This window comes from Phycodurus eques, chromosome 3, assembly GCF_024500275.1.
Source record: "Phycodurus eques isolate BA_2022a chromosome 3, UOR_Pequ_1.1, whole genome shotgun sequence".
Taxonomy (NCBI): domain Eukaryota; kingdom Metazoa; phylum Chordata; class Actinopteri; order Syngnathiformes; family Syngnathidae; genus Phycodurus; species Phycodurus eques.
Genome location: NC_084527.1, coordinates 33,349,076 through 33,363,148, shown reverse-complemented (window position 1 = coordinate 33,363,148; position 14,073 = coordinate 33,349,076). Strand labels below are relative to the sequence as shown.

Here is a 14,073-nt window from a genome sequence, read left to right as displayed (position 1 = left end):
GTGATGATTGCATTTAGGTTTTTACGCTATGACATGCTTATTAAATTTAATAGACGTCTGACATTATTCGTGGAACTTCTACCTTTAATGAAGCCTGCCTGGCCGTAGTCGATTATCGACGGGAGTACCTTTTCAAGTCTCGCTGTGAGGGCTTTCGAAATAATCTTGATATGTCCAATAATTAGCCTGGAGAGTGGGGTCTTTGCCTGACTTTACTAGTAATTTCATCGAAGCTGTGTTCATGTGACTACTTATTTGACCTTTATTGTTTATCTCCTTGACTGTTCTGAAAAATGAACAGAAATGTATAATGAATTCAACGAAGATTCCGTCCGGGCCAGGCGTTCGTTCCGATTGCATATTTTTTAATGCATTATGTAATTCTGCGATGGTTGAAGGACCATCAATACTGTCTTTAATTTCTGTATTTAATGGAGGAATGTTTAGGTCTTTAATAAGAGTTTCAATTTCTTTGTGATCGGAGTTGTTCTTTTGAACAAGATGCGTATAAGCTGCCATGAACATTTTAAAATATTTTCTTTATTTCTAGCGGTGATTGTGTACAGCTGCCGTTTGAATCTTGAATTGCTGTAATTAATGTCTTTGTTGCACTGCCGTTGGTTCGCAAGACATTTATTATTGTACTCAAAGTTAGTGTATCAACTGTTGTAGAAAATCTGTTCTTTTTGATGTGTAATTGATGTTTTGCCTTTTGAAGTTTGTTTCTCAGCGTATGTCAAAATAATTGCATATTCTTCTGTGAGAGGTTGACATTTTTTCCTCAATTTCATTTTCTAATTTTTGTTCTTTTTTTTCCTTGTCTGAAGAGTATGACTTGATTCGACCTCTCATTACAGCTTTTCTCGGTTTCGGCTTTCTCGGATGTGTTTTGGAGGAAATTCTTTGAGCTGCCGAATCGTTTGAGAGAAAACAAAATCGATTCTTGAGAAAGAGCGGCGAACCGACGAGAAAAAAAAATGTGTATTCTCTTTGTGCGGTTCTTCAGCCGCCATATGTCAACAAGTCCAAAGTCGTCCATGTACTGCTCTAATATATTGGCACATTGTGGCTGATTGCTAATTTTGAGATTTGATTTAGCGTAAGGTTAAAGTCGCCTCCCCTGATAATTGTAGAATTGGATGACAAGTGTGGGGGAAAAAAAGGCTGGATTATCTTTATGAGGAGCGTATATATTGACAGTTGTGTAAAGTTGAATTATTGTAGCCTGTCTAATTATGTATCGGCCTTCTGGAACCGCTACTGTACTATTTATTGTACAAAGTGGTCTCTTATCAACTGGTATTATATTTGTCTACTGTTATAAGAGACCGAGATAGCTTGTGTGAAATTAGAGTCAATGAGGCAATAAGGTGCGTTTCTTGTAATAGGAGGAGGTCTGTTTTAAATTGTGATATATTCCATAAGCTGTTTCTGCGTTTGGTGATCTCTTGGCGAAAGCAAGTCAAGGGTAATTTAATTACTACAATTACGACAAAGCCAAAGTTTTCCATTCTTACACTGACATTGCTGAGTATTGCTTCTTCCTTACTGCATTCCCTACCCCTCCACAAATTGGTTGACTTGTAGCTTTAGCACGATTATGTATATTAACATTTTGAAAAAAAAAAAATCTTAAGTTCTGAAAATATTGCCAAAGTTAAGGTAAAACAGCACAAACACTGATCAGTATGCAGATGTTCAGGAGGAACAGGTTTAACTCTCTTGTGCTACTTGTGTACAATATGCTATTAAGTCTCTTTGGCAGGAGTCATGTGGACCGGTGAATTCCAGAGCCTTTTTTTCTGTCCAGGTGCTCTTTGAGAATGTGGTAAAATCACTTCCTCCTATCCAGCAGGGTGGAGACGCTGCGTTGTCAACCTGTTTCGGTGAGTCTCACTTCCCTGTTCCACAGCAAAGGACAAACAACACAAGGCAACAAGAAAGTTGAATTCGGAAGTCAACTCTTCACACCAGAAGGTAAAAAGAAAGTCTTTATTTGTGGAATTAATATATTAACCCATCTTTGATTAATGTGTCCACTCTGTCAACTGTAGAGAGCACATGTTAATTTTGCACAGAGTGTCACATGGACTATTTCCTTGTTTATTCTGGAGAATAAGAGAGTGCTGCATCAGTTTGTTTTTCCCCAAATGTAAGTTATGTAACTTTAAAAAACACAAACAAGGACAGTGTGTGAATCTCTGATGATTGTGCCTATGACGTATGAATATATATCTATATCTACTACAACACATCTATAATTACGGTTTCCATTGCTGAGACTTTTATTTTGTTGTTTATGTTTCCGTAGTGATATCATATGCCGATACCATTTTTTCCATCCGACAGTTTCCATCAAGCAGGACTGGTTGATTGAATTCCTTTGTTCTGTGTAATTTTTATGTTGTACAGCAGGGGTCACCAATCTTTTTGAATCTGAGAGCTACGCCACGAACCGATCGCCAGCCAGTCGCAGGCCACATATAAGCAAACAGCGATTCGCACTCACATTCACATGCACAACTACGGGCAATTTAGAGTTGTCAATTAACCTACCATGCATGTTTTTGGGATGTGGGAGGAACCTGGAGTACCCGGAGAAAACCCATGCGGGCACGCGGGGAGAACATTCGAGTATCTTGGGGTCTTATTCATGAGTGAGGGAAGAATGGAACTGGAGATCGACAGGCAGATCGGTGCAGCGTCTGCAGTGATGCAGCTGTCCAGTCGGCCACCATGCCGCTCAATTTGCTCAAATTAGCCTTGATTATATTTATTTTTAATCATTATATTGTGTACCATGTGAAGGTACCATGAAGGTATCATGATCATGATTTCTCACAATAATTATCAACAATGATTTAAAAAGGGGGCGGAACGGAGGGCGACTGGTTAGCACATCTGCCTCACAGTACTGAGGACCGGGGTTCAAATCCCGGCCTCGCTTGTGTGGAGTTTGCCTGTTCTCCCCGTGCCTAGTGTGGGTTTTCTCCGGGCACTCTGCTTTCCTCCCACATCCCAAAAACATAAGTGGTAGGTTGATTGAAGACTCTAAATTGCCCGTAGGTGTATCAGTGTCTTGCTCAAAGACACCACAGCTGTGAGTCCAGGTTATGTTGGTCCGGATGGTCCGGTCGGGGTCTTGAACCAATTATGTCAAAAACATGCAAATAATTTGTCTCGGGAAGTTGGAGCCGCTCTAGTATGACAACAGACATACATTTTGACAAAAAAATACCTTTGAGACATAAAAACATAAAAACACACTACGAAGAGTCACTGAGCAATGAAAGGTTACCGGTCACGTGGTTGTGCTTATAATAATTATTTTTGTTGACAATTGTGCAAATGTTGCAGAGTCCTCTGGCAATTCAGAGCAGTTTGAAATGACTAATAGAGCAATAATCTGAAAGTGTGCTTTTCAACTCTGCAGTAGAAGGTGTTCAACTCATCAGCCAGTCCTTTATTGTTCTCCGCTTGGGGGGATGGTTGCTTGTAGTTGGTTGCAATTGTAATCCCCGCCATACTGACTGAGAGTCATTAAGGGCTGTTCAGTCCCTGTATGACCGGTGTCAGAGTCTGGTCTGCATTCTTGGCAGTCAGTTGAATGTTTCCAGTGAGGGTTAGACTGTGCCTAGGCTGTCCTTTGTCACTGTCATTCTGTTCATTACCTTCATGGACAAAGTTTCTAGCCGCAGCTGAGGTGTTGAATCGATCCGGTTTGGTGACGTCAGTATGTAATACTGACGTTCTCTGATGGCTGCATAAAGCAGCGATCTTCAGCTCTCATCGGAGTGGTTTGCAGCCGAGTGTGAAGCAGCTTGGATGAAAATCAGCACCTGATCTACGTTCCTACCCTAACCTATGGTCACGAGCTGCGGGTCGTGACCAAAAGAACAAGGTCGTAAATACAAGTGGCCGCAGGGTGTCCGGGCTCTCCCTTAGAGAGAGGGTGAAAACCTTGGTCATCTGGGAGGGGCTCAGACTCGAGCCACTGCCCCAGGGAGGGGCTGGGGAGAGGGAAGCCTGGGTTTACCTGCTTAAGCTGTTGCCACCCCAACCATGGATAAGCGGAAGTGAATGGATGGATGTTGAAACTGATTCCACTGGAATTTTGATGCTGAAATTTAGTCCTTGTTTGGTGAAGCTATTGTGAGGCAAAGCAGACATGGGCCCCACCGTTTTATATATGCACACCTGCAGACTATCAAACACCACTACTGTTCGATCTGTGATTAGATGAGAGTGTCGGGGGCTGGGAGATGAACGAGTTTAGGTGGAACATCCACTTAAACAGAAAACAACCTTCTGCCTTCCTTGAATGGATAACTAGTTTGACGTTTTTGCGTATGTTCACATCGACAATAAGCGTTTATCGTCACATTTAAAGAGATAATAAATGTCATACATCTTGTAGACCAGGGGTCACGAACCGTTTTGAAACTAAGAGCTACTTCTTGGGTATTGATTGGGAAGGGCTACCAGATTGATGCACTCAAATTACTTAATAATAATTACATTATTTGTGTTTATATAGCGCCAAATCACAACAGAAGTGGTCTCAGGGAACTTTACAGATGGAGCAGGTCTAAAAACAGACTCCTCACTTATTAAAATACCAACTGAACCCTACGTAGGCAAGCACTAAGCGACGGAGGCAAGGAAAAACTCCTCCAAATCAAACAGGTTTGTGAACAATATTTGAGGGAAATGGCCTCTTGTGTATGTAGACAAAAGTTTTAGATCTTGGAGTCCAGCTCACGAAAAATGGGAGCAAAAGTAAAAGTGTTGCGTATATATTTTTGTTAAGTGTACATTTCTGCTTTTACACAACTTCCCTGTCAAAAAAAAAAAAAAAAGAAAACTCCAACTAGCTGGTCGTGAGATGACGCTCAGTGGGCTATACTCTCCCGTTGGTGCGTATATCTGAATATTACGTGCCTTTCAAGATCTGCCGATTCGGCCATAATAACTTCTGTTATGTTATGTTCCATCTTTCATGCGCCATCACCCCCTGCACCTGTTTCCTATGGATCTGCATTTTGCCTTTCCGATTTGTTGGTCATTCTCCACCTTAGTGCGGTTCCTAGTTGAACTGCTAAACAGTTCTACTGCATGTTCTTGTCTCTTGGTTCCGAGCACCCTTTGACAACTAAAACTAAAAACTGCATCTCTTTCTCTTTGAGTCCAGCTCATGAAAAATGGGAGCAAAAACAAAAGTGTTGCATTTATATTTTTGTTCAGTCTATATGTAAGAGAGAGAATAACGATAAATACAATTTGAAACGGTAATACTAACTGCTTGAAATGTTATCACAGTTTCAGCGGCAAGCCATTTCATCACTATTGTAACTATATAAAGTAATTAAAGATCATTAAAATGTGTATTTTTATTTCTAACTTTTCAAAACTAGTCACGACCTTCACTAAGCCTATGAGGGGTTTAGTTTATGTCTACATGGTCGATTACATAAAATAGACTTGTTTCCTGTTTCCTGACAAAATATAATTCCAGGTATAGGATCCATTAAAAACATTAGTGTGCAACCGCTCACTTAATTTCGCCATCCATCCGCTGCTATACCAGTGCCCATCACTGCAATATATTAATTAAAGGATATAAGTGACCCTACCTCGGATCTGCGGAAGAAAATAGATGAATGGAAGTAGGGAATGTTAATGAATTGCTCTTTTTTCCCCCTCAACAGTCAGAATGCTTTATACAGAGTTACTGCAATTGTGGAATGAGTCAGTGCATGCAATGGATAACAAGGACTGGCAAGGAGCTCTGGAAAAGCTGGAACAGATCACTGAACCTACATCTCATACTCTCTTCAATGCTGCATCAGCACACCTGTGTCTGGGACAGCTGGATTCCGCCCTTAAGGTGAATTGCATGCTTTGATATATAAGGTCTAGTACGAGAAAACCTGATTAGCAGACATGTAAAGGAAAGCCACAGTGCTGTGGAAAACGTATTGGCCCCCTTCTCAAATTCTTATGTTTTAGCATCGGCTCGCCACTTTAATGTTTAAGATCATAAAACAAATGTAAATATCAGACAAAGATAACCCAAGTAAACATAAAATACAGTTTTTAAATTGTGATTTCATTTATCAAGGTGGGGAAAAAAGATTCAAAACTACCTGGTCCTCTGGGAAAAAGTAATCCCTCCACTTGTTAAAATCATTAATTAACGGTGGCTAATTACATTTTTTGGAAAGGTGGGTTCTTTTTCACTGACCACACCCAAGCCTGATTACCTCTAGACCTGTTCAGTCAAGAAATCACTGAAATACAACCTGTCTGACAAAATGAAGTTGGCCAAAATCTCTCAAAAAGCTGCAACAAAAATGCCACAATCCAAAGAAATTCAAGAACAGAGGAGGAATAAAGTATTTGCCATCTATCAGTATTGAAGGGGTTTCAAAGCCATTTCTAAAGCTTTAGGACTCCAGCGAACCCTGCTGAGAGCCATTATCCTCAAATGGAGAAAAGATGGAACAGTGGTGAACCTTCCCAGAGGTGGGCGGCCTACATAAATTACCTCAAGAACACAGAGACGACTCATCCAGGAGGTCCCAAAGGAACCCAGGACAACATCTAAATAACTGCAGACCTCCCTAGCCTCAGTCAAGGTGAGTGTTCATGGCTGACCAATGAGGAAGACACTGCGCAAAAATGGCATCCATGGCAGAGTTCCGAGGCAAAAAACACTGCTGACCAAAAAGAATATAAAAGCTCGTCTCACTTTTGCCAAAAAAAATAATTTAAAAAAAACATTTGAATGATGCGCAAGACTTTCAGAAGAATAATCTATGGACTGACAAGGAGAAATGTGAACTTTTTAGAATGTGCGCCTGGTTACGTCTGGCGAAAATGGAGCACAGCAATCATGGTGGCGGTAGTGTGTCTGGGGCTGCGTTAATTGTTCAGTACCTGGACGACTGGCTGTGATTGCTAGAACCTTGAATTCTGCCCTTTACCAGAAAATCCTGAATAACAATGGCAATCACTTTGTGACATCAACCTAAAGCACACTTCGGTTCTGTAGCAGCACAACAATTCAAAACACACCAGCAACTCAACTTCTGGATGGTTTAAGGGCCTAGTCAAAGTCCAGACTTGAATCAGATTGAAAGGCATGACCTTAAAAAGGCTGTTCATGGTCGAAAACCCTCCATTATTGTTGAATTAAAACAATTCTGCAAGGAAGAGTGGGCCAAAATATCTCCACAGAGATGAAAAACTCATTTTCAGTTAAGTTATTGCTGCTGAAGGTGGGCCAACCAGTTATTAGGTTTAGGGGGCAATTACTTTTTCATACTGGGCCAGATAACAAGGAATAGTTTTTTTTTCTTACTCAATAAAATCACCAATTAAAAACAGCATTTTATGTTAACTTGGGCTATCTTTGTCTTATAGTTACATTTGTTTCATGATATTAAATACTAAAGTGGAGAAACTATGCAACAACAACAACAAAAAAACGTTTTCACGTCACTGTATATGCTGTATAGGACATCTCGCCATGATGTCACACGTACTTCTAGGTGGCGAAAGTCTTAGCCTGAACCTAAGAAGGGCTCCTATCAACTGATCCACCTTCTGCATATCCGGAATCTGGTTGTGGGACTAGCAGCTAGAGCATAGAAGCCCAGACTTCCCTCTCCCCAGCCACTTCATCTAGCGCCTCTTGATGTGAAGGAGTAGTGGGGCTACACTGAACCCTCCAGGATGATTGACCTTCTCCTCTTCAGAAGCCCTGAATAGTTGGAATATATTCTCCGGTACCCCTTTTTAAAAAGGTCAGTCATGACCCATTCCCTTGGCTGAAGATGTTGGGGTCTACCTTCTCATCATCCACATTGCACCCCAACATAAAGGTCCTGAGCCGGGGGGCAGTAAGTATCCCTGCACCTGCTTGGTGCCTCTCACCAGGAGAAAATCTAGAGTGGAAGAGAGTAAAACCCATCTCAATAGGACTGGTACCAGAGCCCAAGCTGTGCGTTGAGACTATATTTAGTAAGAACTTATTGAACTCGCACACCAGCTCAGGCTCCTTCCCTGCCAGAGAGGGAATGTTCCACATCCCTATAGCCAGCTTAGCCAGTGATCGCCCCGCCGAGGTCACAACCAAGTTCGCTAGGTACCCAACCCTCTTGGCCCCTCCCACAGGTAGTTTGCCAGTGGAGATGAAGACACACTTTACCTCTTTGGGCTGTGCCCAGCTGGGCCCCATGGTTAAAGGGAAGGCCACCAGGCGCTCGTCATCGAGCCCTACCTCCTGGCCTGGGTCCAGAGGGGGGCCCCGTCTACCCGCAATAAATGTTTTCATCATAGGGGTTTTCTGAGCTGTGCTTTATCTAGTCCTAGGACCTGTTTGCCCTGGTTGACCCTGCCAGGGGCATAAAGCCCCAGAAAACCTACCGTACCTCCTAGGAACACTGAGACATACAAACCCCTCCATCATGATAAGGTGACAGCTCAGGGAGGAGCAGTGGCTCCCTAGTTTGCCTTTATTTGCTGGTAGATAATCATAATGTCATTTTTAGTATTTTGTCTGCATAGACTGGTAAAAAATGATCAAGGGTAGATACTGATCTGTGCCTGACAGTTGCAGACTGTTTGTTACTCCTTGTCCAACCATAATGGTGGTACGAAAACAAAACAATGATACAAACAATGTCACAATAGTATATAATGGATTGTAGATATATATTAAATATATTAAATTAAAATTAAAAAAAATAATTCACTGTTTGATGGATAGGTCTGCAGGGTACATGAATAAAAAAAAAATACCTAACATGTTTTTCACCTGTGTCTTGTTCTATCTGATTAGGCTTTAGATCTCACAATTGTCAAGGATCAACGTCTCTCCGTTGCATTCTTCCAGAGAGCAGCAGTAATGATTCAGCTTGACAGGTAGTACAAAAACTACAATTACATATCCACTTTGTTAATAGGTTTGGTGATTAAATGTATGTGTGGGTGTTTCGCCATAACCAGTTTGTTTTATTTTCCCCAGTCGGCAATGTATTTGTTTATTTCATGATTATATCCCCAAAATTTAACTCCCCACAAAGTGCATACTTTTTTAATTTTTTTGCATTGATTGTGAATGAAGAAATAGTTCAAGGATCTCCTCAGTCCCACAGATACAGCCTTCAAATAAGAAGCAGAGATTTGGGACATCCATCACTCAGGCAAAGGATGCATTACTCGCCGTGCAAAGAAATAGGCTCTGGGCAGTGTTGCCAATTTAGTGACTTTGTCACTAGATTTAACTACTTTTCTGAACCCCTCCAGCGACTATTTTCCAAAAAAGCGACGAGGGACACATCTGGCGACTTTTGATTTATTTTTTGTTGTTTTTCTATTCATCCCTTGCTTTTTCTTTTCTATAGGATTGCCTGCTGTAGTATGTTTACGTTTTTTAATTACGCCTACTGTGTACTAGAATTTCCTATGGGGTCACTAAAGTATCTACTGTACCTAACCTGCAAGTCTCCTCATGACTCCCACAACGTGACTGGGGGAAGGAATTGATTGATGACTGAACAATGGAAGATGATCACCACCACAGAACATTTAATGTGAAACTAAAGGGAATTTGGGACAAATACATCCATCCATCCATTTTCTGAGCCGCTTCTCCTCACTAGGGTCGCGGGCGTGCTGGAGCCTATCCCAGCTATCATCGGGCAGGAGGCGGGGTACACCCTGAACTGGTTCCCAGCCAATCGCAGGGCACATACAAACAAACAACCATTCGCACTCACATTCACACCTACGGGCAATTTAGAGTTGTCAATTATCCGAGCATGCATGTTTTTGGGATGTGGGAGGAAACCGAAGTATCCCGGAGAAAACCCACGCAGGCACGGGGAAGACATGCAAACTCCATACAGGGATTGAACCCCGCTCCTCAGAACTGTGAGGCAGACGCTCTAACCAGTCGGCCGCCGGGACAAATACAAAGGGAGTTAATTACGTAATAAAAGATGAATACATAACACAGCAGAACACAGAGTGAATGGGTGAACTCGTGAGATGAGCTTGAATGAACTGATGTGTGTTGAGAGAGAATAACGTTGGGACTCGTAAGATCGTTAAACTAACCCGAAGCTACAATGCACCAATTTGTACTTATTCTGGTGGGTGCTGCAATGTTTACTTACTATTCATGGATCACGTGTTCGCTCATTCAGAGGCGCTCTTTCTCAGTGGTCTCAAATGGGAACTAGGCAGTTGAGACATCAGGGTAAAGGATGAACAAAGGCAGAAAAACTGAAAAGGACTACAAAAATGAAAATTGATGTAACTTTTCCTGCCGTTGCACCTGCGGGCAGGCCTTTTCCGCTTGCTAACTTGCGGGTGGACCAGAGGTTTCTGTAATCACCTGGCAAGGCAAAAAGAGCTGGGAAAACAATCTTAGCGCTGGACCGAGTCTTTCTTTTGATCCGGTCAGCTGCGTGGCGACCACAAAGGAAAAAGGGGGAGTGGGGGCGGAGCCCAGAGAGTCAGATAGACGAGATTGCAGAAGCAGGACCGGGAACAAGAGAGAGAGGACAAAGGAAAGGGGTCAGTCAGCCTTTATACCTCTGAGTCGCGGGAGAATGAGATTACACCCCCAACTCGGATTTCTTTTCTGATTTTTTTTTGTTTTTAAGTATGGGGGCCACGCCCTAATCACAGGTGGACTCCACGCATTTTCAAAAAGGATTCACAACTTTGAAACTGTCTGAAGCAGATATTAAGTATACCAAAGAAGCTTGTTTCAATCTTAGTTCTGACATGTCAAATAATATTGCTCAACCCAACGTTATTTCATACTTTTGGCTTAAAAACTGTTGTACAGTCCTAATGAACAGACTCATCGCCAAAATTGCAGAATCAACATAAATGACACAAAAATCAAGGCGCACATTCAGGGTACTCATGCAGGTCTGCACACATTCACACGGGTTTTTTCTTAATATCATTGTTCATTCTCGACACAAATATTATAGGGTCACAAAGTGCTCCATCTTGCAGTGTTTTCGGTCACTACTGGCGGGTGACCGTGTTCTGTCAATGAGGAGTGACCCCTCGTTCTCACCAGATGCCTGGTCCTTGTCAATTTGCTGAGAGGGCATTTTGACTGCAGATCAAAAGGGGAATTGTTCTGTGGTGCACAGTCATCACTCATTATTCTTGTTTAAGTGTCCTTGTGAGTCAAGACAGACATTCTGCCGGCCTGTGGGCCCCATCCTAGGAATGCTGGGGGTCTTGCTGAGTGGATTTGCAAAAGCAAGGCAGGCCAGTTTTTTTGTTGTCTTTGTGTTGAGAGTTGATATCCGTTACAGTGTCCTTACTTTTTGTGCTTATAATATTTTTTTCAGCCTTTTCCATATTTCACAGTAGATACAGTATTCTTTCTTTGTAAAAACAGCACAGACAAAATTGTTGCTACCTTTCCATTAAAGAAAGAAAACCTTACAATGGTCACTGAAATGAATTTGCCTAAATGCATTCTGACAAGCCACAAAGCTTCTGGCAGAATGTCCTTTTGGATAGATGATCCCTTTTTTTTTTTTATCTACTCATATCATCGTAGATAAAATTCAAAACCTGCCCAAGGTTGCTTGTTTTATAATGCTGAAATTTCTTATTGTTTTCCCTTGTCCTATCTCAATCCTCGGAATGTCCAGCAGCATTTTCAAATAAAACAATCTCAATACGAACTGTAATATATCAGACTCTCCTGTTGAATAGCGGGCAGAGTGGGGCTGGGTGCAATTAAATTATCTGCATCACCATCTGAATAAATGTTGTTCCTGGCAAATAATCTATGCTGCCAGTCTGCAGTTTCTTCAACTTTGCTAAACTTCACAGTCTATAGCCCGCTTTCTCTCAACTGAGAAGCTATAGTGCTCACCAAGAATAGCATACTAGTCACAAATCAATTCTCAAGCGCTAAAAGGGGAGCTAAAAAGGACTTCTTCTTGAAATGGAAATGATTTAAAATGTCCTTAATTCTGCATTGCATCGCTCTATTTGAAAGGCATTATGTTATATCGATTCATGAATCTATTCTCTATTCTTCTGCAGGTTGGAAGAGGCTCTGTCTGACTGTGTCTGGGCACAGAAACACTTGAGAGGAAATATGGTCATTGACTATAGACAACTTGGGCTGCGTTACAAGCTCTACAGCTGGCAGGTGTGACACGGGCCTGCACACGCAATTCTTACGAGAAAAATTTTCAGCTCAGAATGCATGCTCACTTAGCATTTACTAAATTTGCACTCAATTTACAAAAGCTTACATAAAATATGTTACAAAAGTCAAAATTTTCTCAGATGACGAGTCCACTCAGAACTGAGAAAAATATGTTATACAGCGGCTGAAAGAAATATTTAATCACGTCACCATTTTTCTCATTGAATATATTCCAAAGGTCCTATTGACGTGAAAATTTCACCAGATGTTGGTAACAACCCAAGTAATCCATACATACAAATAAAGGTGAACAAATAAGATCGGAAATTAAGTTGTGTGTAATAATGTGAAATGACACAGGGAAAAAGTATTGAACACGGCAACTGGTATTTATTTAATCCTTTGTACAAAAGCCTTTGTTTGCAATGACAGCTTCAAGACGCCTCCTGTATGGAGAAACTAGTCACATGCATTGCTCTGGTGTGATTTTGGCCCATTCCTCCACACAAGCAGTCTTCAAATCTTGCAGGTTCCGTGGGCTTCTTTTATGGACCTTACGTTTCAGTTCTTTTCATAAGATTTTCGATTAGATTCATGTCAGGTGATTGGCTGGGCCATTCTCGCAGCTTTATTTTTTTTCTTTGAAACCAATTGAGAGTTTCCTTGGCAGTATGTTTTGGATCATTACCCTGATGAAATCTCCCCCCTCCTTTCATTTTCATCATCCTCGAAGATGGCACCAGATTTTTGTCAAGAATGTCTCGATACATTTGTCCATTCATCCTTCCTTCAATAATGTGAAATTTACCATTACCATTTGCTGAAAAGCAGCCCCACACCATGATGTTCCCACCTCCGAACTTCACTGTTGGTATGGTGTTTTGAGGGGGATGTGCAGTGCCATTTCACCTCCAAACGTGCTGTGCATTATGGCATCCAAACAGTTCCATTTTGCTCTCATCCGACCAGACTGGATTCTTCGAGTATTTAACAGGCTTCTCCAAATGTTTTTCAGCAAACTTTAAACGAGCTGCAACATTCTTTTTTTCAGCAATGGGGTCTTGCGTTTTGAGCTTGCATATAGGCCATGGCGGCGCAGTGCATTACTCACAGTTTTCCTTGTGACAACATTACTTGCTAATTCCAGGTCTTTTTGAAGCTCTCCACTGGTGGTCTTTGGCTCTTGGACAACTTTTCTGATTATTCTTTGCACTCCTCTGTCAGAAATCGTGCGAGGAGCACCTTATTGAGGCAAATTAATGGTGGTATGATTGGCTTTCCACTTACATATTATGGCCCCAACCGTGCACACTGGAAGATTCAGAAGCTTAGATTCCAATGTCATCGTTATGTTTTGCAACAATTAAGTTTGTGACGACTTTGAGACAGCTCTCTGCTCGTACCCATCATGAAATATGTCTTGACTCACACCTTGGTAATGAGACCTTTTGTAGGCCATCAATTAGTACTAGATAGATTTTAGGTTTTGTCTTGGCTTTCCATGCCTTTCTTCATGTGTTCAATATTGTTTCCCTGTGTCATTTCCCTATTTTACACACAACTTAATTTCTGATCTTATTTGTTCTACTTTCTTTGTATGTTTGGATTACTTGGATTGTTCCCAACATCTGGTGAAATGTTCAGGTCAATAGCACCTTTGGAAGTATATTTACTCTAAAAAACGGTGACGTGTTAAATACTTATTTCAGCCGCTGTAAATCGAGTAAAAAGGATGTTGACTCCCGCTCTCTCCCACTCTTGCATAAATTGATCCCACTCTCTCCCAATCCCAAATGAGTGTTTAAAATAAAATCCAGTTCACTCTCACTCCCTCACAATCCTGAGTGTTTCAAAAAAATCCCCCCCAA

At 41.5% G+C, this 14,073-nt stretch overlaps 1 protein-coding gene across 5 annotated transcripts in view; it reads left to right on the top strand.

The window, feature by feature from the left end:
* Positions 1–1,773: 1,773 nt before the first annotated feature.
* noxa1 (NADPH oxidase activator 1) overlaps positions 1,774–14,073 on the top strand; it is a 41,037-nt gene continuing 28,737 nt past the window's right edge. Inside the window, exons 1-5 of one of the 5 annotated variants that reach the window (XM_061673150.1) lie at positions 1,783–1,977; positions 4,538–4,686; positions 5,709–5,887; positions 8,846–8,928; positions 12,097–12,205. In XM_061673150.1, the coding sequence (XP_061529134.1) occupies positions 5,714–5,887; positions 8,846–8,928; positions 12,097–12,205 (366 nt within the window). In that variant the 5' untranslated portion in view covers positions 1,783–1,977; positions 4,538–4,686; positions 5,709–5,713. Of the gene's footprint in view, positions 1,978–4,537; positions 4,687–5,708; positions 5,888–8,845; positions 8,929–12,096; positions 12,206–14,073 lie in introns of all 5 variants that reach the window. The other 4 variants (XM_061673151.1, XM_061673149.1, XM_061673152.1 and 1 more) reach the window with 4 other exon arrangements.